The sequence below is a fragment of the Spermophilus citellus genome, assembly GCF_964194105.1.
Source record: "Spermophilus citellus genome assembly, chromosome: 2".
Lineage (NCBI taxonomy): Eukaryota > Metazoa > Chordata > Mammalia > Rodentia > Sciuridae > Spermophilus > Spermophilus citellus.
Window position 1 is genome coordinate 35,613,991 of NC_138183.1, and position 23,736 is coordinate 35,637,726.

A 23,736-nucleotide genomic window follows, 5' to 3' on the forward strand; every position below is an offset into this window, starting at 1 on the left:
GGGCAGTAGCTAAGAGACATGGATCAGAGTCCCACCCTCTCCATCTCCAGGAGCTCTCACCACTGCGGTGAATTTGAGCAATTGCTCACGTGGGCAGTACAAAGCAACAAGGCTTCGTGGGCAGTACAAAGCAACAAGGCTTCGTTACTTTCTCAGGCCATGTAGGGATAACTCATGTATATGAAAAGGTAACATGATATTTTATTTATATTTGGAGAGGGTCTAGCGAGAAAGATATGTGTTACACCAGTCAGGAATTGTCTATTCATGTCAGACCACCATACAGACTTAGAACTACAGCTGACAGCACAGCAAGTCAAATGGGCAAGGCCAGTAAATCATTTCTTGATTTTATTCTGTTTTCCACTCTGGAAACAACCCAAAAGGTTTTATTTTGAAAAAGAAAAAAAAAAGATTTCTGGTGAAAAGCCAGCTGCCTTTCTGAGCGCGAAGTCGACAGGGAGGGCCTCTGGGCCCAGCCAACTTAAGTTGACTTCAAGGGCTGCACAGCTCCTGGGGTTCTCAATCTACTCGAGCTACGCATTTCTAATACCGGCCCGCGGACAGACTGCAAGATGGATGAACGGTTAGATACACAGTCACTACCACTTGGAAGAGGCGAGGGTGGACCGCCAGGCTGAAAAAGACCAAATTTTATAGACTAAGGTCTATGAAATAAGGACTAAGGTCCAAGACCCAGGGACCGCAACTGACGGAAACGGAAGACCCTGAGGGCATTGGGGATTGGAGGAGGGGCAGGAAACGGAAACGGGGTACCGGAAGTGGTGGTTGGTGGCCGCTTCAGAATGGCTGAAGCCATGCAGTTTGCGGCTGAATCTCTCGCGGGTGGCAGGGCACGAGCTGCGTGCACAGTACTCGATCAGGTGGTGCTCCCGGGTGAGGAGCTGCTGCTGCCGGAACAGGAGGATGTGGAAGGCCCTGGTGGTGCAGGGGAGCGACCGTTGCGCCTTAATGCTGGGACGCGCTCGCGGTTACGCGTAGTGTGTGGCCCCGGCTTGCGGCGCTGCGGAGACCGCCTGCTGGTTACAAAGTGTGGCCGTCTCCGTCACAAGGACCCCGGGAGTGGCAGCAGTGGTGGTGTTTACTGGGTGGACTCGCAACAGAAGCGGGTGAGCTGAGACTTCGGAGGGGCGGGGCGGTAGTGAAAGTCTAATCCTGCGCCTAGGTGACTTCCTGGAAGAAGCAGGGCCCGGGCCCTGGAGCCCTCATTTTGTCAAGGTTCGCTTAGAGGCATCGTAGTCTTTTGCTTACCTCTGTCCTTTTTAGAGGGACTACGAACAATAGAAACGTTGCTTAAGAAGAGCGATCAGGAGAGAAAGCCTCTAGAGACCCTGTGTCATGATTGTCTTCAAAATCCAAAGGTCAAGAAGCTGTAGGCTTGCCTTTGGAATCCCAGATGGCAGGACCAGCCTCAGTGAATGGAAGTCACAGGGAGTTAAAATGCTCTTAGAATAATTAAGAACTTTTATATAGAAAAATTTGTCTTGATAATGGAATGGTCTTCCTTGGCTTTAAGCATCCCTGTGCTACTTACTGCTCCTGCGTGCAACAGAAGTTAGGGCTTTTTGGTAATAATGCTTAAGTATGGGATACTGCCTCAAATTAACAAGACTATCAGAGACTGCAAAGCCGGGCTGGGGGCACGGGCCTGTTGTCCTAGCTACAGAGGAGGGTGAAGTATGAGGATCATCTGAGCTAGGAATTTGAGATGAGCCTGTGCAAGGTAGACCCTGCTAGGTGCTGTAGTGCACACCTGTAATCCCAGCATCTTGGGAGGCCGAGGCAGAAGGATTGTAAGTTCAAGACCAGCTTCTGCAACGCAGTGAGACCTGGCCTCAAAAAGGGGGTGAGGATTGCCCTGGGGATGTAGGTCCTAGATAAAAGACCCTTGCACTTGATCTCTAGTACTACAGGGTACTAAGGGGGCGGGTGGGGGGGAGCGGAAAAAAACAAAAAACCCTGCAAACCCAAGAGTTCATGTTGTGATTTTCTTTTATTGAAATAGTATCATTGTTTTATGTAAGACTTATATGAGTTTGTAAACTTGAATTTTAAAATATTTTAAACATCTCTTTAATGAAAAACAAGGACTAAGGACTTAATGAAGATATCTTCCATTGATTCCTTGTTGTTTATGACTGTTTGTTCTGATGTTTTTTGTAGTATGTACCAGTGAAAGGAGACCATGTGATTGGCATAGTGACTGCTAAATCTGGAGATATATTCAAAGTTGATGTTGGAGGGAGTGAACCAGCTTCTTTGTCTTATTTGGCATTTGAAGGTGCAACTAAAAGAAACAGACCAAATGTGCAGGTAATGATGGGATTATTTGGTTTCAATAGTAAGAAAAATATCCATTTCTCAGAATACTTATCTGCCCCAAAGGCTACCTGAATTGTCTCCAAAGCATGAACTGTTTTCCTAGTTCTACAGGATAGACTCTAAGCATCTGCTTAATGTCCTAGGCTCCAAGAGTTCTTCAGATTATCCAGTGCCGGACCAGAGCCACTACATTGGTTCTTGTGATATTTGATCTCTATTGAGTTAAAAGTTTATATCTGTTTTCTCCATTGTTATATGTCATGTCCATATCTACTGCACAGGGATATCAGCCATAGGCTTCAGGAGGAAAGGCAAATCATTAATATTGTAAGCCATCCATCTTGCTTAGAGGTCCTTAGAGCTGATTTAGGAGTAAACTTGTTATTGCAGATTTTCAGTTTGGGCTTTTTAGATACTATAGCTATATTCTTATGTCTACCCAGCCAGAAATTTTGACTTCTATTCACCTTTCCATCCACCTCTTATAAGTCATAGTTATTTAACCCTATTTTGATTCTCTTTGACTCTCTGATCTTTATCTCCACTTCATAAGTTCAGATGTCAGCTTCCTTTTGGCAGGACTCAGTAGTCTCCTCATTAACATTCCTGCTTATATACTTTTACCCCTCCATTCAGGCTTTTGAGAAATGACATCTTCACATACTCCCTTTCTTGAAAAACAAAAAATTTTTAAAGATTCTTCAAAGCCTGCAGAACTCCTTGGCATTATACACTTCTCTCATCCATATTATATCCATCATACAGCCATGCTTAACCCATACAAACATAAATGAATTATTTCCTGCTCTTGTACATTTGCTCATGCTGTTCCCTCTGTCTGGATTTGATTATCTCCTCAGTCTGTAGAACACATGCTCATCCTTTGAGGCCAAGGCTAAACATACCACCTCTGTAAAGCTATTGCTATTTGTCACTTTTATATCTGCCCTGGCAGGTAGACATTTAGCCCTGAAGGAATTTTGTTGTTTACATGTCTATTCCCTCTGTCCTCCAAGATTAAATGCTTCTGAAAGACAAAAAGTGTTTTGTCCCTCTCTGGTTCTTGTAGTCATCAGCAAACAATAGGTACTTAATAAACATTTTGAGAAGAAAATAATTCATTCTCCATTTCCTTAGTTTCTTTTTTCTTTTTACCATATGATTTATTTTTATTTTTATTTTTTAGTCATACATGACAGCAGAATGTATTTTGACATATAATACATACATGGAATGTACATACATCAATCATATTGTCTATTTTATTCTGCTGCCCTTCCTATCCTCCCTACTCCTCCTCTCCTCTCCCATCCTTTCTCTCTATCCAATCTAATGTGACACACTCCTTTCCTTAGTTTCATCATTTTGAAATTCAGTTCTGTGAGGTTTTTAAGCAAATCATGTATAGAGAAGTATCTGTTAATTACCACTGTTCTATAATAATTTGCATGCCAGGTTTTTCCTTCTTCTCTATAAATCCGTAATTATTCAGAATAGTGTTAATAGAACTTTATATGATGGTTCTATTTTACATCTGCACCAATATGGTAGCTCCTAGTTACACAGGGCTGTTGAGCATCTGAAATGTGGCTAATACAACCGAGGGACTGAATTTCAAATATCTAATTTTAATTAACTTAAATGTAAATTTACATAAATACATGGGTACTGGTTACCATATTGAGCAACACAATGTTGAAGAGTATTCTTTGGCTTTGAGATGATTCCTACTCTAATGATTTCTTGGAGGGTGAAGGGAGGGTTACATGTATTAATTTTGCCTTTGAAGACTCAACTCCAATGTGGAATCCTAGGGTGTAATCAGCCCATTAGCCAACTATAGGATGCTGGTATTGCTGCCTATGAAAAAGAGTCAATAGCAGCTTTTGTAGCATGGCATGCTGAGAGGATTCAATTATTCTTTTAATGTCTTGTAGGTTGGAGATCTCATCTATGGTCAATTTGTAGTTGCTAATAAAGATATGGAACCAGAGATGGTCTGTATTGACAGCTGTGGACGAGCTAATGGAATGGGTGTGATTGGACATGATGGTCTGCTTTTTAAAGTGACTTTGGGCCTAATTAGAAAGTAAGTCCTAATGCCTTCTAGCTTGCCTATGTTCTTTTATTTTTACTACACCTGCTTTGAAATTTGGATTGTTAATAACATCCACTTTCTTCTGAGTTAAAAATCAATATCCATTTAGCCTCTTTATAAACTCATAAATTTAGTTCTGCCCTTTTTTAATGTCAGTGTTTCAAATTTAGATGTATTTGGCTGTGTTGTTTACAGTGTGGTGATTCATCCTTCATGTTTCAACTCTGTCCTTTTCATTTCTTCTCTACCAGAGGCCCGCCGCTCCTTATAACCAACATACTCAGCCTAAATGTGAAAACTGGCCTTTCCTCATTCTAAGTCACTTGAATACAGGTGTATCTGCATTTGTACAAAATTATCAGATTTCACTAAGGGTGGCCAAATGCAGCTAGACTGATGGATCCTCAAAGTTAGATATCATTTACAGAAGGTTCCTGTTATTCTGACTTGGTAGTTCCCACTCAGGAGAGTCTCTTCATTAGGTGTTTGGATCTTTATCTGCCTAGCTGTTTACTTCTGTAGGCACTGAAGTTCAGATCTATCTTCTGTGCCTTTCCTTTCTACCCATTCTGCAGATTGGAGATTGTTTGGGGTGATGTTAGAGAAGCCTGTTATTTAACTAGATAGTACCTTTGTACTTTCATAGAGCCAGTGCTTTTCTCCAAGCATTGAATTTAATACTAGGGAATAACTTACATGATCAGGAAAACAAATTTAATGTGTTCTTTTAATACTGTTGGTAATTAAAAAACAAAACGAAACAAAAAACTATGATTTTAAAGTCCAGAATTAAGTGTTCTGACAATCTCTGGGAAGAACTTTACATATTATGCTATGTTGATGACAGAAGGAGTTTGACATCTTTGTAGTGAGGTAGCTCATTACTGTGACCTCTGGTATACCTCTGAAAAGTGTTAAAACTTTTTGGAAGAAAGGGGGCTGTGAGCTGGGTATAGTGGCACATGTTTTTAATCCAGTCTACTCAAGAAATTGAGGGCAAGAGGTTCTTGAGGCCAACTAGGGCAACATAGCAAGACCCCATCTAAATGGGGTGGAGTGGAATATAAAGAGAACAGTAAGTGTCATTTTATGCCTTATTCTTAGTGTGATGATGACAGTGCCTTAAATAACTTAATAGTTCAGAAAAGGAGTCTCCTTCTGAAGGAGATCTAGAACACATCCTACCTTTTTATTAAATTTCATTTTTATTCCTCTTTACCACTAGGTTATTAGCTCCAGAATGTGAAATCATACAGGAAGTGGGAAAACTCTATCCACTGGAGATTGTGTTTGGAATGAATGGAAGAATATGGGTAAAGGCAAAAACCATTCAGCAAACTTTAATTTTGGCAAATATTTTAGAAGCTTGTGAACACATGACAGCAGATCAAAGAAAACAAATCTTTGCCAGATTGGCAGAAAATTGATACATGTGGACTTCTTCAGTGGGTCATTTGAGCCAAGAGACTATGAGTTTCCTGGGAATTTTTTTTTTTCAGGTTAATCTCTCCCTATTAAATCTTCAGAAGACAAGATGTGAATTTTGTCTTCTAAATAAAATATTTTTATAAGAAAGTTACTGGTTTTCACTCATGTTCTTGTGTGGGTGAGAAAAATTTTTAAAAACCATGTTTGTATGTTCTATACAATAAAATTTACTAAAAAGTATCATGGCTTACTTATTTGAAGTCAACTCCATTTTGCTAGAGGCAGCTTCAATAAGAACAAGAAGTTGGCATTAAAATATTTTCTGATCATTATGGTAAAACTTCTTACCAAAGGAAATGTAGAATACATAAAAAGTATATAGAGGTAAATAAACACAAGTCTCCTGTAATCCCATTAGTAAGTGGAAGAGTAAAGCTTACTAATAAACATTATTATCATAAACATTATGATAATAATGTTTATCATGCAGCATGTATTGTTCCAAGTGTTTTCACATGGATTAAGAAATTTATTCCTAGTAACTATAGAAGACATTTATCCTCATAGTTGAAGAAACTGAGGCACAAGATTAAGGTTATCCTACATTCCCAAGCACTAGGTGTATGTATGTTTTTCAAAGTGGAATTAATTACAGGGTATTTTCTTAGACTGAAAAATTCATGATTGTTAAAAAAATTCGGCTGGTGCTGTGGCGCATGCCTGTAATCCTAGCAGATCAGTAGGCTGAGGCAGGAGGATCTCGAGTTCAAAGCCAGCCTTAGCAATTTAAGCAAGGCCCTAAGCTACTCAGTGAGACCCGTCTCAAAATACAAAAAAGTGCTAGGGATGTGGCTCAGTGGTTAAGCACCACTGGATTCAATTTCCGGTACAAAAAATAAAAATCCAACAACTGGATATTTCATTTGCACGTTAACAGAATATTTTGGACATATTTGGCTTTTTGTTGTTACACAAATTTCAACATGATGAGGATTTCTGAATTCAAGTCTGGCCAAATTTTGACAACCATTTTCTAGAAGGCAAACAAAGTATACCTGCTTGGGTTTTGCATAAATGGGAGAGGTCTGTGAAGGGGTTCATGAGAAAATTCTTCCATGCTATTTGGTGTACTAACCAATGCCCTTTTAGGTTAAAACGAAGACTGGCAGATGATAAAAGCTCAGTAGTTCTGGGATCAGACCTCTTAAAATAGCTATGGGCTCCTTGAAGCCTACCTACGTAGTCCCTTTAGGATGAAAGAGATTATAGCACTTATTCATTATGTTGGTACCGATTAAGAAGCATGTGTTCATAAAGATGTTTTTTGAAGGATGGCCTATTTTAGTTAAAAAAAAAAAACACTGATATTTATCAAATGACCATAATTCACAAAGGATTAAATGGTAAGGGATGCAGACAAAGCAAAATAACCTTTGGTTCTGAGATAAAACATTTTCTGAATTTGCTAGCAGGTTAACTACCCCAATATGAAGCAACTGTATATAGGACACAAAAAAAGGAAGTATATTTGATAAGAGGTAGATTAACATGCTTGCATGTCAGAACACAACATTTTCTAAGATTCATCAATACTTTGGTTTTGCTTTTTAATTTGTTACAAATATATATATGAAGAATGTAGTTTGTACAAGGCTCAGAATGCAAAACTATTCACACAAATTGGAAGAGAGAGGCCCTGCATTCCTATATTCAGAACAAGGGAGTACTGGGTGAGAGCCACAGGCGGGAACAAAGTGTGCTAAGGGGGCTCAAAGTAGATAGGTCAGGTCAGGCAGATTCTGCAAAGCTTATGTGCAGCATTTCACTCAGCTGGAAAAATCAGCATACTCAGAGGCAGCTGGAGAAAGTCATACAATTTAATGCCAGTTTAGTATATATAAAATAATTGATATAACAATTATTTTGCCACATAAACAGTCTCTAAAAGTAGGGTCTTTCACAAATAGAGAAGTATAAAAGATTAATTAACATATCCAAAGTCATGTAGTTTTAGAGCTAATCCTTGTTATATAATTTTTTTTTTTTTAAACATTGATCAGGGCACTTCCTGTGAGCCAGGCACTGTGGACAATGCAAAAGCATAAAATATGGTCCCTGTCATTAGTTTACACTATGAAGATCCAAGATATCAAGTAAACGCAAGTATATGCCACTACTACCCTCTGCCCTTTTCTTTGGTTGAAACACCTCAGGCACTTCATCTCCTGCAGCTGCAATCTTAGGCTGCCCGTTATTCCACTGAATTTCGAAGAACATAGCCTTTTCCCGAAGAAACTCCTTTCTTCAATGCTTCAGGCCAGTTGTGAGTCTCCAAGAAAGTGGACAGGATATCAAACACTGTTAAAAGGTAAACAGAAGACAACAACCATATGAGAAAAGAGAACTAGTAAATAAATAATGAGAAAAATGGGTGTTCCAGTATATTTTATTGAACATATGTCCTCTGCATCTCACATGGTACCAGGACAGAGGCAAAGACACAGTGTTGCCTTACCATAAGGACCTCATACTACACTAAGATACAGGCCTGTGAATGGGCAATACTGCAATACAGAAACACAGTCAACAAAGAAGGGGCCCTGACATGGCTTGGGAGGGGAAGGAAAGTTAGCTTACATGTTCTTGAATTGAACTCTGAGGAACAAATAGGAATTCATCAATCAATGAAGGGTTGAAGGCAGATCATAGGCAAGGAGAACAATTTCAACTATCCTTAATGTAGTTGGGAAGCAGGAAGAAAATTAAAAATGCCTCTTGGGGCTGGGGATGTGGCTCAAGCGGTAGCGCGCTCGCCTGGCATGCGTGCGGCCCGGGTTCGATCCTCAGCACCACATACCAACAAAGATGTTGTGTCCGCCGAGAACTAAAAAATAAATATTAAAAATTCTCTCTCTCTCTCTCTCTCCTCTCTCACTCTCTCTTTAAAAAAAAAAAAAAAAAAAAAAAATGCCTCTTGGTAGCCAGAATACATGTCACAAAATGCACACGATGAAGTCCAGGCATATAAGTCACAGGAGACTGAGTCAAAGGACATTATACTTAATGCAATATAGCGGCCTCAGAACTAATGTATGTTGGGCAAGGGCCACGTAAGCAGTACCTTGATTGATAGCCAATATCTCTGAATGATAGTTTTTCCCATTCTGGAGCCTGACCATGTATTCCTGGATTGGTAAGCGGGCTGTCTTGACAGAATACTCCTGGGCCTTTTGAAATGTCACCTTCTGTAAATCAAAGTTAAATATTTTTCATATTATAAAAATTATAAATGAATTATTATCACACATATGGACATGAATTGTAATCATGTAATATGCATAGCAAACTGTGAGATTCCCATTTATGCCTATGCTAGTTTCCATCAGTAATCACAGAGACAAACATTAAAAATATGAGTCTAGGGCTGGGGTTGTGGCTCAGTGGTGGAGTGCTTGCCTAGCATGTGTGAGGCACTGGGTTTGGTTTTCAGCGTATAATTAAACGTCCATTGATAACTGAAAAAATACATATAAAAAATAAGTAGTATATGTTAGAATGGAAGAAACTTCAGAAAATGAAGAGTACTCATCCCAAGTAAGAAATGGCAGCAACACCTCACTTTCTGGGGACCATTTATTCACAAGCTTCCGTTTACTACCACTTATAAGACAAATAAAATAAGCAAAAGAAGCAGACTACAGCTACAAGGCTTCAAAGAGCCTAAGCAGTTTAACCAGAGACTGCTCCTGGCCTGAACTAAGTAAGACTTGATTCTGGATATCTGGTGTTTTAAGCTCAGTCAATTGACAGCAGCAAATGAAAGAAAAGGAAAACAGGATTCAAGAAAATTAGGCAGCTAGCAATAAAGCAGCACTGAGGGGCTGGGGCTGTACCTCAGTGGTAGAGCACTTGCCTAGCATGGGTGAGGCACTGTGTTTGATCCTTAGCACCACATAAAAAAATAAATAAATAAAGTTTAAAAAAAGACAGCACTGAAGTGTAAGATTCAACAATCCCATCAAAAGGAAGGGCAGAATCAAAGAACTTAAAAAGTCCAACCATCTAAAGTTCCCGAGGGTCAGTGCACAGAACTGATGACTCTATGAGATGCCACAACTGAAGCTTCACAACATTCACTACCATGTAAGAAACACAGGAAAGATTTTTTTCTTTTTACAATCTTTTTAAAGATATCAGGATTAAAGAGAAAGGTTTAGATCACAAGGATAATTACTACATTTGGGTTTAGAGGGGGCCTCAGCCATGTTGACTACTTTTATTTTACTTTTTATATTTTAAAAAAAACTTTTAGTTGTCGATGGACTTTTATTTTATTTATTTATATGTGGTGCTAAGAATCAAACTCAGGGCCTAACACATGCTAGGTAAGTGCTCTACCACTGACCTACCACCTCAGCCCCTATATTGACTATTTCACTTCAACCACCTACCCAGTGTTTGTCTATCCTTTATAACCTCTTTCCCATTGGCTATCTGGCCTCTAGATGGACAGCCATCGTGACAGAGTTCATATACCCTGGGGGGACCCATTTCAAATTGATGGTACCAGATAGCAGGAAATTATCTTGATATTGAAACAAATTTTCCATTTGCCTTTAGCCCTCTACTCATTTATCTAGGTCTTTTATCCCAATTAAGCAAGTAAAATGGCCCTGCCACAAGATGGCCATTCAGATACTTTAAGTCAGGGATCATTCATTCCCTATGGATGCTATTGTCTCCAGACTGATAATTTCAGTTCTGTCAGTCTTCTTTGACTGTAACTTAGTTTTAAGTCCCTTCATCATTCAGGTTAGCCTCTTCTGAACTTGTTCTAGCTTGTCAACATCCTTTAATTTATCGTCCTATAACTTACTGGTCAACATGAGTTACAACCTTGTGTATAAGGAGGTCTAACATCTATTCTGCTTAGATGTTGGATGTGATGGCCAATCCTGAATTGTCAATTTGATTGGATTAAGTGATACCTAAGATTAAGAGGCTTCTGAGTGTGTCAATGAGGGTGTTTCTAGGAATGGTTGGCATATGGGACAGTAACTCAAAGGGGAGACCCACCCTAAATGTGGGCTGCAAGGTCCAGTTGGTTGGGGCCCTGAATAGAACAAAAATGCAGAAGAATGAGGAAGCAACAGTGGATGCAAACTCTGTTCTTCTTGAGTTAGTGCTTGGATTGCTATGCAATCACCTGAGGACATCAGACTCCAGCTCTTTCACTCTTCCAAAGCAGACTCTGACCAGTAACTCTCCAGGGAGTTTCCAGGCCTTTGATCCCGGACAGAAGCTAGACCACTGGGCCCTTTTGTTCTGAGACTCCAGATTCTTGGACTGAGCAGCTACTGGTTCCTCAGCTCTCCGGCTTGCAGACAATCACTGTGGGACTATCTAGTTTCTGCAATCTAGTCTAATAAATTCCCTTTTTATAATCATAAGAATATAGATTATAGACATCTCTATAAATCCTATTAGTTCTGCTCCTCTAGAAAACCCTGATTAATACACTAGATCACCTGCCTCAGACTGACATGAAACAGAATTCCATGAGAAGACTTCCAAAAATGTTAAGTGATGCAATTAGTATGGGATAGGCATGGCTGATAGGATTTCACTGAAGAAGGGTAATAGTATTTTGCACAGATGAGCTATCTGCCATTTAAACACTTGTGGCCCTAACTCAGTACAATCACTTTGAACTACAGTACAGAATTCAAAGTTAGTAGGATGCCTAGATGCTACCCTGAGAGCTTACAAAGTAGTTTATTTTTTGCATAATCCAAAATAAATGACTTTCCTTGAAGAAATGTTGTTTTTAATGTATGGCCCTGAAAAAGCCAAAATCTCCAGTAAGAAACAAAAAGTTTTACACATCTGACATTTTTGTACCAGTTGTCTTCAGTTTAAATGATAAAAAGATAAAAGAGGACGTGTTAAAACTGCAAATCTAGAGATTACTCACTGACCCTCTGGGTTTTACTGCCTCAAAAAAGGGGCTGTATACCTGCTACAGAAGAATAGTGTCAATTTGCTGGGTAAATAGTAATCTTGTCTCTTAAATAAGGCTATCCTCCCCCAAGTTTTTATTTTGAAATATTTCAAACCTAAGAAAAGCTAAAATAATAATGTAATCAATATCCGTTCCTGTCATCTACATTGACCAGTTGCCATTATTGTTTTTTGTTTGGTACTGGGGATTGAACCCAGGGTGCTAACCACTGAGGCACATCCCCTCACCTTTTTATTTTTTATTTTGAGATAGGTTCTCGCTAAGTTGCTTAGGGCCTCACTAAGTTACTAAGGCTGGCTTTGAACTTGCAATCTTCCTGCCTTAGCCTTCAGAGCCACAGGGATTACAGGTGTGCACCACCATGCCCAGCTTACATTCGCCAGTTATTATCATTTTATCAAATTTGCTTATCTCTGTATAGACACAGGTTCATTATGCTGAAGCAATTTGAAAGTAAGCTATAGACATCACAACACTTCACAAAAATACTTAAGCATGCATCTAAGAACAATGATATTCTCTTGCCTTGCCATAATACCTTTTTCTGAGTGTGTCAGAAATTTTTAAGAAATTCATCAATAATTCTGTAAAATCACTTAATACATATCTATATTAAAAGCTCCCCAACTATCCCTCAAATGTCTTTTTAGCCAGAATCCAACCAAGGATCACTGTATTTGACCATTACTTTTATCCATTCATATATATATATATATATATATATATATTTTTTTTTTTTTTTTTTTTTTTTTTTTTGTAATGGGGATTGAACTCAGGAGCACTCAACCACTGAGCCACATCCCCAGCCCTATTTAGTATTTTATTTAGAGATAGGGTCTTACTGAGGCTGGCTTTGAACTCGCTATCCCCCCAAGCCATTGGGATTACAGGTGTGTCACCATGTCCAGTTATTCATATATTTTTGAGATGGACTTCACTATATTTCCCAGGCTGACCCCAGGGCTCTAAAGCTCATGTGATCCTCCTATCTCATTCTCCCAAGTAGCTGAAGCTATAAGTGACACCACTGTGCCAGGCTATGTTTTTTGTTTTTTTAATCTCTTTAATTTACAACAGATGCCTTCTATTTTAGTTTCTATTACATTGGCTTTTTTTTTTTTTGCAAGATTTTTTGTCTTGCAGAATGGCCCTCAGTCTGGATTTGTCTGTTTCCTCATCATTAAATTCAGTTTAAACATTCTCGAGTAAGAATATATCACATCACAGGTGAGATTCTATCACACCAGGAGGCACACAATGTCACTATTTATGATACTATGTTTGATCAAATTTGGATTAGACAGATTGCTTCAATTTAATAGCATATTTTTGCTTTTATAATCTGTATTATGGTACTTTTTTTTTTTAAGTGGTAATTTATTTATTTATTTTTGTATTATGGTACTTTGAGACCATGTAAATGGTTCCTCCACAACTTTTCATTTATCAATTGCCTGAGTTGATGACTACATTAAGAGTGATAAAAACATTAATATTCTAATTCTATTATACATCCCTCACTTATTAGCTGTGTCTTCTTTTTTAAAAATTTTTTAATACATTCTTTTTAGATATATATGACAGTAGAATGTATTTTGACATACTATACATACATGGAGTATAACCTATCCTAATTAGAATCCCATTCCTGTGGTTGAACATGATGTGGAGTTACACTGGTTGTATATTCATATATGAGCATAGGAGAGTTATGTCTGATTCATTCTACTGTCTTTCCTATTCCCATTCCTCCTTGCTACCTTTCATTACTCTTTGTCTAATCCAATGAACTTATATTTCTTCCCTGCCCCCCTTATTGTGGTTATTAGTTGATATTCTATAAGAGAGTCCTGCATTATATTATAAGTTATATAAGTTAATGCATATAATACATAATATTATAATATAAGTTAATGCATATAAGTTAGCATTATGAATTCATGGAACACTAATGAATTAAAAATAAATGCAATTAAGTTGACTATCATTTGAGCTAAATATGTTTCATATATGTGTATCACACATATGGAAAAAATATAAAAACATAAAACCTACAAAAACATTTATATAAAATAGACCCACCAACATATACTTGTGGGATCACAAAACATATCAAGAAGGACACATGTTGGGGCTAGGGTTATGGCTCAGCAGGAGAGCACTCACCTAGAATGCGTGAAGTGCTAGGTTCAGTCCTCAGCACCACAGAAAAAATAAATAAATAAAATAAAGGCAATGTGTACAATAAAAAATTATATATATTTAAAAAAAAAAAAGAAGGTCACATGTTATGGTTTAGATGTGAGGTGTCCTCAAAAAGCTCAAGTGTGAGATAATGCAAAAAGGTTCAAAGGATAAATGACTAGCTTGAAAAAATGTCAACACAACCAGTGAATTAATCCCCAAAAAGGGATTCACTGAGTGGTAACTGAAGTGGGAGGGTGTGACTGGAGGAGGTGGGAACTCGGGGCTCTGGGGTATATATTTGTATCTCGGCAAGTAGAACCTCTCTCTGCTTTCTGATCACTATGTGAGCTGCTTCCCTCTGCCATACTCTTCCGCCATGATGTCCTACCTCACCTCAAGCCCCAAGGAATGGAGCCGGCCTTCTATGGACTAAGATCTCTGAAACTGTGAGCCCTCAAATAAACCTTTCCTCCTTTAAAATTTTCCTGGTCAGATCTTTTAATCAGAGCAGTGAAAAAGCTGACCATAAGAACATATAAGAAAACAGCGAATGCCTTAGGGAATAGGGGGAGAGAGAGAGTTACTTTTCCCTATACTCCTTTATGTACATGTTAACTATTATATCCATTATAAAATTTAATAGCTACATAACATATACTATTTAGTAAATATAAACAAACTGCTGGTGAGAAGAAGGAATGCACTGATAGAGAGCCACCGTAGAAGAACAGGCTCTTTCTTCCTGTCCCCCTAAGCTCCAAGACTCTTTGGGTAAAATTACAACAGGGCAATCATCTATAAAAGTAAGCACTACTTTTCAAAATATAGATGTTGGGGCCAAAATGTATACTTACTTTCTGAATGCTTTCATCCACAAGTCCACCAAGGATGTAAACTTTGTTTAGGTCAACATCTTGAAGAGCTAATGAAAAAATGAAGGCCATTGAGATCAAATCCGTTTTATAATTTCAAAATCCAAAGAAAGCAAAAGAAAAGAAATATTAACAATAAGTTGAAATTTAATGAATAGAAAATAAAGATTTTAGACTTGTTCAATGAATCCAAAAATTAATTCTCTAAAAAGACCAATAAAAGTCAGGAACGATAACGAATGCCTGTAACCCGAGCAGCTTGGGAGGCTGAGGCAGGAGGATCATGAGTTCAAAGCCAGCTTCAGCAAAAGCAAGGCCCTAAGCAACTCAGTGAGACCCTGTCTCTAAATAAAATACAAAATAGGGTTGGGGATGTGGCTCAGTGGTTGAGTGCCCCTGAGTTCAATCATCCCCGGTACCAAAAAAAAAAAAAAAAAGACCAATAAAATAGATAACCTATTGACATATCTAATCAAGAAAACAAGACAGAAGGTCTAAATCAATATCAGATTCAGAAAGGACAAAATTAAAACTAAAGAGGAACAAGCAATAATTAAAAGAGAACATTACAATCAACTTAATACCAATAAATTTGAAAACTAAGTGAAATGGATGATATTCTAGAGGAAAAAATATATAAATGTTGAACACTGACCCAAGAAGGGACAATGAAGGAAGCTGACCAGAGGAACTGGACTGCCTGAGAATGGAGACCCTGAATCTGTGCGGCAGTTGATCAAGGACACCTGAAGAAGCCTCTGCTCAGAAAAGGTGTACAGTTCACACCCTCTGCAAAGCAGTTCAACAAATGCCTTTTTGGGTACTTCTTGAGTGGCTTTAATAAATGGCCAGAGAATACTTAAACTAAGGGCTAGGAGCAAAGTGCTATACGAATCTGTGCAGTAAGATACATACCATGCTCTGAATCAGGAGTCAGGTACACAAGGGTTTCCAGGGGAAATAAACTAAAGCAGTCTTCTTCTGTTACATCCAGCTGGAAAATGCAAAGAACCCAATATGGTAGGAATAAGGTTAGAACGTGGCCCACAGTTCAAACAGCTAGTTATGTGGCATCTAGTTTCCATCAGGCACAGCTAGCTCTAAGTGTATCAAGGAGTGGCATGTCTGACAGCTTATTCTCAGAAAGTACTTGGTCAGGGAGCAAAGACACGTGAAAGGGGCTGGGGTTGTGGCTCAGTGGCAGAGCGCTTGCCTTACACATGTGAGGCACTGGGTTCGATCCTCAGCACCACATAAAAACAAATAAACAAAGATATAGCATCCATCTATAACTTAAAAAAAAAAAAGACGCGAAACTATGAAGTGAGACAGAAGTGACATGGGGCTCTCATGGAGGTACAGGGATCACACAGGACTACAGGTGAGGGAGTAACAACACCAGGGACAACCTTCTGGTAAAGGAAATGCTGGAGCTGGGTTTCTGGAAAAACAAATGGAAGAAGAATTCAAAGCAGACAAAATTGCCTAAAAAAAGCAGTAAGACAGCAATAAGACAGAAAAGTAAGGAAACCATATGTAAGTGTTCAGCTTACATACAAGAATTATTTTTAAAAAAAGTATACAGAAGTAAATCTGGAAGTGGCTGTACTACAGTAGGGGCTGTTCAGACAGCAACAGCAACATAGCCAGCTGCACAGTACCACAGAGCACACCCTGCACACTCACAGCCTCTATGGATCTCCATAGGAAGACCACAAGTGCTCAGCCCTAGCTACAAAATGCAAACACATAAGGCAGTGTGTATGTGTGTGTGTTTTGCTGGAAACTGAATCCAGACCTCACAAATGCTAGGTAAGCACTCCAACACTGAACCACATCCCCAGTCCCCATGAGGCATTTTTAGAGTCATTTCTTAGAAACTGATCTGGATTCTCACTTGCATATCTATCATTTATAAGATCCTAGGATAAGAGTTTAAAAGTACCTTAATATTCCCTAAAACTCATCTGGAATCTAAACTACTTCAAAAAATATTCTTTCTTTTTTCTTTTCTTTTTTTTTTTTTTTCAGAGTAGAAATTAGAAGTTTATTAAAGGACAGCAGTAAAGACTTCTCCCAGAGGAAGAAGGGGACCCAAGAGGTGGAATCCAAGATATTCTTTCTTTTCCTCCAAAAATCATGTTTCCTAGTTTTGCACCCAAGAGCAAGAAAGAAGTTATGGCATTTCTAAAAATAATTCTGGAGTTTATAGTCTACCATGAGCTATACAGGTAGCAAAACAGTCCTATTAAATAGTGGTGATATTAGCTTGCCAATGCAGTGGAAGAATGAGAAAAAAATTTAAATGTTAATAACTAATAAGTTCTGAATTTTAAATTGCAATAGTGAAAAGATGTATATTACAGTGCCCTCAGTACCCATGGTGGACTGGTTCCAGGAACTCCTACAGATACCAAAATCCAAGGATGTTCAAGTCCCACATATGAAATGGCCTAGTAGTTGCACTGAAGCTATGCATATCCTCCTGTATACTTTAAATCATCTCTAGATTACTTACACTGTCCAATACAATGCAAATGCTATGTAAACACTTGTTATATTGCATTATTCAGGGAATAATGACAAAGAAAAGTTCACACATGTTTGGTACAGAGAGAGACCAGCTGTATATCAAAATAAGAGAAATTTTAAAAAATTACTATTAATCCATGACTACTTTTTAGATAATTCAAAGAACAAGCAAAAAGATTCTTACCAGGTAACTAGAAAATCCATCATTCATCCTCAAACATTCTTCATAGAGGGGACTATCTGTCATGAATCCAGTAAGGCAGATCCAAAAGGGTCTGTCAACTTTTTTGTTTGACCCATACAACCTTCGGATCTGTCCAGCCAGCCTACTTAATTCCTTCAAAGAAATAAGGACAACTCAGGGTGGAAACATGCCAAATCACTCTCAATTCACTATTGAACAATCGCTACACAAAATGCTATTCCAGAAAATCTCATGGACTAGGATGGCACCTTTAACTCTAGAAATAAGTACATGCAAGTGTATTACACACTCTGTGATACCACACCTCACAGATGAAAGTTCAGATGATATCAACCCAGAAATGATGAGTGAATGGAAAAACATTTTCCCTTCTGCTGACCCCACTCTTGCATATTTAATACATAAATTGGTTATGTCAGCTTTTTTCCCCCCAATTATCTTTTCAAAAATTTGTACTTTTTAGTCATACATGACAGTAGAATGTATTTTTTTTTAAGAATTTTTTTATTTTTTTAGTTGCAGATAGGCACACTACCTTTATTTTATTTATGTGGTGCTGAGGATCAAACCCAGTACCCCATGCATGAAAGATAAGAACTCAACCCCTGAGCCACAACCCCAGTCAGTAGAATGTATTTTGACATATCATAAGTACATGGAGTTTAACTTCCCATTCTTGTGGTTATACATGGTGTGGAGTTACACTGGTTGTGTACTCATATATTAACACAGGAAAGTTATGTCCAAATTATCCTATTGTCTTTCCCATTTCCATCCTCCCTCCCTTCCCCCTATCCCCCCTGTCCCAATCTGATGAACCTCTACTCCCCACCCCACCCCTCCTCCTGTGAGTCAGCACCTGCATATCAGAGAGAATATGTGGCCTTTGGTTTTTGGAGACCGACTTATTTCACTTAGCATGATAGCCTCCAGTCCCATCCATTTACCAGCAAATACCATAATTTCACTCTTTATGTTTGAGTAATATTCCATTATGTATATGTACCACAGTTATGTTAGCTTTTATCTTAAACTTTATCAATTGATATTTACTATTTAAGCTATTAAAAAGAAGCTGATTACTGAAATTTTTATACTTCTTCAGGAATATTTGGCATCTCTGCACTTAACTTAGGGAGATGTCATAGGGTTGGAAGTTTTAATTTTCCACCCTCATTCTAGAATGGTTATCTCATAACCTAACTTGATTTGTTTGGTAGAGGAAAAAAGTCTTTGTATTTGATTTAATCTGCTATATCAAGTAATGTAATTAGCAGAGAATTCCTAGTTCACCTTTTCAGAGGGCTAGAGGTTCCATGTAAATCCCCAGATCTACAATTCTCCTAGTTTCTCTGAAAAACATGTTAAACACTAGCACATATAACAGGAAAGTTTGAAAACAAAGAGATTTGTTTAAAGTCTCTACTGCAGTATAAGGCCTAAAATTGAGGAACATTATATGCTGCCATGACTTCTGGTGAAAACAGGAGGACCTCAAGTGACCTAATTCAAGTTCCCTTGCCAACTCTGCCCCTACAGATGAGATGAGGCTCCCTAGCCTAAAAACCCTTTTTATCAAGGGGATGCAGTATAATTCCTGTTTTTCCCTGAGTAGCAGGTTTTGGTTCCCTGCCAGCTCAAGGAAAAAACTAAACGAACTAGTCATATCTTCCTATAGGAACCAGGAGACACTTCACCCCCTTGATACTACAGAGCCCACATCCCATCACCCTGGTTGCTCATTTTATTCTCAAGTACAACCCCTTTTGTGGCTTCGTGGGATGTGTAAAATACTCCTCCCTAAGGCAATGAGTAAATGAGACTTAAAAAACTGCTGTTAATATCTGCTGTCAAGTACACTTTTTGTATCTGACCATCCCCAGAATCCTAGGGTGAAAATCCCTCCCTCACCAATGGGATGAATGAGAAACAATTAAAACATACACTGAAAGAAAAACTTCCACCAGGTAACCACCCCACAACATACTACCAGGTAAATAGTCCTCTTCCCAGCAGAAGGCCAAAGATTTAGGGTCTGGAGAATTGAGCCTGAAAGGTTCCATCCAGACTAAAGACACCATGAACAGAGAGATAAAGGTGGTGGGCTCAAAACAGAAGACAAGGTAACATCTGCAAATAAACCAATGGATGTATGTTCTCTTCCAGATTCTTTCGAACAGCCATATCAGAACTTAGTAGCCCAGTGTAGAGAACACTTTGGCTGGATTACTAAAGAACTACAGAAGCTGATGATGCATACTCTTCATAAAGGCTGTACCCTTTGGACCTCCCTCAGGTAAGCAGGAATTCCAGGCTTAGTGCATGTTCTACCTTCTTTGACATGTGATGAGTCATACTCAAATCGATACACAGTCTTGGTCCTGAATGTTTGGCCTCCAAGAGTTTTTCTTTGGTTAAGGCTCTCAGAAATCTTTTGCTGTGCTGGGGGCAGATGCCTATAGCAGAAATATCAGAAAAAAAGAAATGGGAAAACAGGAATAATATTCTGTAAAAATAGACTTCCCGGGGCTGGGGATGTGGCTCAAGCGGTGGCGTGCTTGCCTGGCATGTGTGCGGCCGGGGTTCTATGCTCAGCACCACATACAAACAAAGATGTTGTGTCCGCCGATAACTAAAAATAAAATATTAAAAAAAATTCTCTCTCCCTCTTTAAAAAAAATAGACTTCCCTTTTATTTTTGCACATAAAGAGAATCTTTCTTTTTTAAAGAGAGAGAGAGAGAGAGAGAGAGAGAGAGAGAGAGAATTTTTTAATATTTATTTTTTAGTTTTTCGGCGGACACAACATCTTTGTTTGTGGTGCTGAGGATCGAACCCGGGCCCCACGCATGCCAGGCGAGCGCGCTACCACTTGAGCCACATCCCCAGCCCCCATAAAGAGAATCTTGAGACTCATGAAAGGTATTCATTCATTCATTAGATTTATGTCTAGCAGAGTGGTGAGGAGTGTGGGATCTGGAGCAGACAGTTGGGTTTACATCCAAGTACTGTCTATTCATTCATTAAATCAATTATCTTTAGGCATATGATTCAATTTCTCTGAGTCTCTGCTGCTTTTCTTACAAAATGGAAATAATCATTCCCCTTAGAGAGTCCAGTAAAATTTTTAGAACTGAACCCAACACATAGTACTGTGTAAATGTTAGTTGCTACTGGAATCTTTACTTCTGAGTTTATAAACACATATGTCAACCAGACTGCTTATATTTAAAAAGCAGCATTCAATTTTGCTTTGATACTTTGATGCCCAACAAAATCAGATAATGGGTCCTACCTCCCAGATACTTGTTTTTCCTTAAAACATAATTCCTACTCTCCTAGGAACATGAGGACATGAGTTTGCTAAAAAATAAATGATTATATCAATAATCTCATTAATCATTACCTGGATTTTCTACACGGTTGGCTTTTCTTCTTTCTTTTTCTTGCTTTCTTTTACTCTTCTTTGCTGCAACTATCTTTTCCCAGTGTCTCTGTTTTCTCTGGACATTTTTCTTATGTTATCCAGAAAAAAAATTGTTTGAGAACTTCATAAGCAACAAAAAGGAAAATGAATATTAGAAAGTTACTTAATTGTTTTTTTAAAATTATTATTTACAGGTAAAGTTAGGAGAGAAAAAAAGATTTCATCTTAAAAACAAACCTAGACTGGACTGTTTAGAGAAAATACAGCCCTGGAAAAGATATGTGACCTGGTCAATGTCAGTAAAATTCATCAGGGACAGGACCTAACCTACAGTTTAGATTCCCTGACCCTTCTCAGGTATGTAAAAAAATTTCTTTTGAACTTTATCTACTTTTCCCATGACTCAAATGAAACGGAAATATTATGATGAGCAGAAAATTAATTCACTATTTTAAACATACAAAAATCATTCCCAGTCTCTTTTTATTATTAGTAACTACCCCTGAAGCAGGGGTCTTGGGGACAATCAGTCCAACACTGAAAGCCCCCTGCACTCACCGAGCACCATGTTGCACTGCTTGTGGGGAGGGGCTCCCTGTCTGGGCAGTCACATTCCACATCAATCTGCAGAAGCTGGAAGCTTTCAGAGAGTCCATCTTCACCTATGTCTTCTAGGATGCCTTCTTGCCCCTGCAACTCTGGTGACTCTGTTCTCTGAACACTCCTTTCCAATTTCCAGTCCATGTGCCAGTCTCTGTCCTTTCAACCAGATTGGAAAAATACAAAATTACATGAGATAATACACTATTTCACTTATAAGGCTAATTCCCTATATCCAAAAGATAAATAGTACTACTGTGCTGCTGATGGAGCAAACAGGTGTAAAATACTGACCCCTATTTATTGACCCAAGAAAAGCATGTGTCTTTCAGAGAAATATCCAGCACAGAAGCAGGTAGTAAGGAAGCCAAACATACTTCTTTGAGGACAAACATATTTCCTGACAACTCCAAGCAATGGGTGATTATTCCTTTTTACTGTGACACAGACAGCCAAGTTATTTATTGTGTGAGTGTTCTTTCTGAAATACACTGTATGACTATGTTTCAAACAACTTACTTTCAAACCAGTGATTTAACAAGTACTTATTAAGCATCTACTACACACAAGGTCCTATACTAAAAACATCATGGGAGAATGAAGAACCAGCCAAAAAAATATGGTAAAAGGTCATGAAAGCAATCAAGAATTCTTCTAGGTTTTGGTGACTATCAAAATTCTTCAAACTATATACCACCCTCTCCAGCTGTGTGTCACTGCAGCTGAAAGCCAGTCACCAGTGTGACTGTTAAAATATCCCTAGAAATGCTTTGTTGGAAAATATGGAGAAGCACTGTAACAGCTCACTTAAGAAATGATGTCATGATTCGGGTAATTTCTGATCTGAGAGAAAACAGGTCAGAAATGTTCTATAGTCAAGTGTCAGAGACCAAGAGTGGCACAAATAATGCCCCTGGCTTGTTCAATATGCGATTCATGTATATGATAAAAAGACCTATTTCTGATGAAAAGTAATGATCTTCCGTCCCACCTGCTTCCACCTCTAGTGGCAACCCTCGTTAACCAGTTATTTTTAGTTCTAACTCCTTAGCCTTGAAACTATATGCTTACATATGACTTCTTGATTCATCTGCTTTGAACTTACCGGCTTCGAATGATACTTCAAATCACTTAAGCAAATCCTCCTCACATTTTACATCTTTTATTAGTTTTGTTGGTTGTTTTTTTGCTGTTGTTGTTATTGTTTTTCTTTCTTTCTTTTTGCGGAGCTGGGAGTGGAATCTAGAGCCTCGCGCATGGTAGGTAAGCACCCCACCTGCACTAGAACACCCAGATTCCAGACCCGGGAGCACACGGGGCCCTCCTGCCCCGCAGGCCGCGAGCGCGAGCGCGAGGCGTGGCAAGAAGGGGAAGCACTAAGAAGGCAGCGTACGGCGGTCACTCGACCTCATGCCGCCACCGGCCAAGAGCATGCAGACTCTCGCATGCTGATCCTCTTAACTCCTACCCCACCCGGAAACGAGCCCCGAACATACCTGGGACCAACGCCTCGCGCAGCAGCAGCGGCGCACATCTGGCCCCGCCCCGTGCCCACTTCCGGTTCCGGATACCGCTCCGAGCAGCATCCTGGGAATTGTAGTTTTCAACTTGGCAGCAAGATACGCAATGATCTATTATTTTTTAAATTTTTTAACATTTATTTTTTAGTTGTTGGTACACAATACATTTATTTTATTTTTGTGTGGTTCTGAGGATCGAACCCAGTAATTCACGCATGCTAGGCAAGCGCTCTACCTCTGGGCCACAATCCCAGCCCTTTTTAAAATTTTTTAAAGTGGTAGATGGACACAATACCTTTATTTTATTTATTTTTATGTGGTGCTGAGGATCTAACCCAGTGTCTCACACATTTTAGGCAGGCTGTCCAACACTGAGCTACAACCCAAGCCCCGCAATGCTCTTCAGAACCTAGATTTCCTCATCTGTTAGTCGAAGATTACAATCCCAGACACTTGCCAAAGGTGCAGGGCTCCTGTAGGTGACCAGGAGCCTTGTTGGCTGT

General features: G+C 38.9%; 2 protein-coding genes across 4 annotated transcripts; one reads left to right on the top strand and one right to left on the bottom strand.

Annotated features, from left to right (window-relative positions):
* The first annotated feature begins 782 nt into the window (after positions 1-782).
* Positions 783-6,080, top strand: EXOSC3 (exosome component 3). Its single transcript, XM_081278708.1, has 4 exons — positions 783-1,130; positions 2,185-2,334; positions 4,281-4,432; positions 5,667-6,080. The coding sequence occupies exons 1-4, from the start codon at positions 807-809 to the stop codon at positions 5,866-5,868; spliced, it is 828 nt and encodes a 275-aa protein (XP_081134834.1). The 5' UTR covers positions 783-806; the 3' UTR covers positions 5,869-6,080.
* Positions 6,081-7,725: 1,645 nt separating this feature from the next.
* Positions 7,726-23,268, bottom strand: TRMT10B (tRNA methyltransferase 10B). Of its 3 annotated transcripts, none has more exons than XM_081278704.1 (9): positions 23,210-23,268; positions 21,672-21,872; positions 21,093-21,201; positions 20,019-20,143; positions 17,667-17,819; positions 15,866-15,944; positions 14,933-15,000; positions 8,991-9,114; positions 7,726-8,227 (listed from the first exon to the last, which is right to left on the bottom strand). In XM_081278704.1, exons 2-9 carry the CDS (start codon positions 21,855-21,857, stop codon positions 8,121-8,123), a joined length of 951 nt encoding a protein of 316 aa, XP_081134830.1. In that variant the 5' UTR covers positions 21,858-21,872; positions 23,210-23,268; the 3' UTR covers positions 7,726-8,120. The 3 variants fall into 3 exon arrangements, with proteins under 3 accessions (XP_081134830.1, XP_081134831.1, XP_081134832.1); XM_081278705.1 differs by lacking the exon at positions 23,210-23,268 and adding an exon at positions 22,819-22,931; XM_081278706.1 differs by lacking the exon at positions 23,210-23,268 and adding an exon at positions 22,785-22,885.
* Between the last annotated feature and the right edge of the window lie 468 nt (positions 23,269-23,736).

Coding starts and splice junctions, on each gene's coding strand:
- TRMT10B (XM_081278704.1), bottom strand. CDS start 21,857: ATGGACTGGAAATTGGAAAGGAGTGTTCAGAGAACAGAGTCACCAGAG. Junction 15,945..17,666: donor ATGGATTTTCTAGTTACCTG/GTAAGAATCTTT, acceptor TGCATTTTCCAG/CTGGATGTAACAGAAGAAGA. Junction 15,001..15,865: donor GACTCCTGATTCAGAGCATG/GTATGTATCTTA, acceptor TTTTTTCATTAG/CTCTTCAAGATGTTGACCTA.
- EXOSC3 (XM_081278708.1), top strand. CDS start 807: ATGGCTGAAGCCATGCAGTTTGCGGCTGAATCTCTCGCGGGTGGCAGG. Junction 2,335..4,280: donor GAAACAGACCAAATGTGCAG/GTAATGATGGGA, acceptor AATGTCTTGTAG/GTTGGAGATCTCATCTATGG. Junction 4,433..5,666: donor ACTTTGGGCCTAATTAGAAA/GTAAGTCCTAAT, acceptor CTTTACCACTAG/GTTATTAGCTCCAGAATGTG.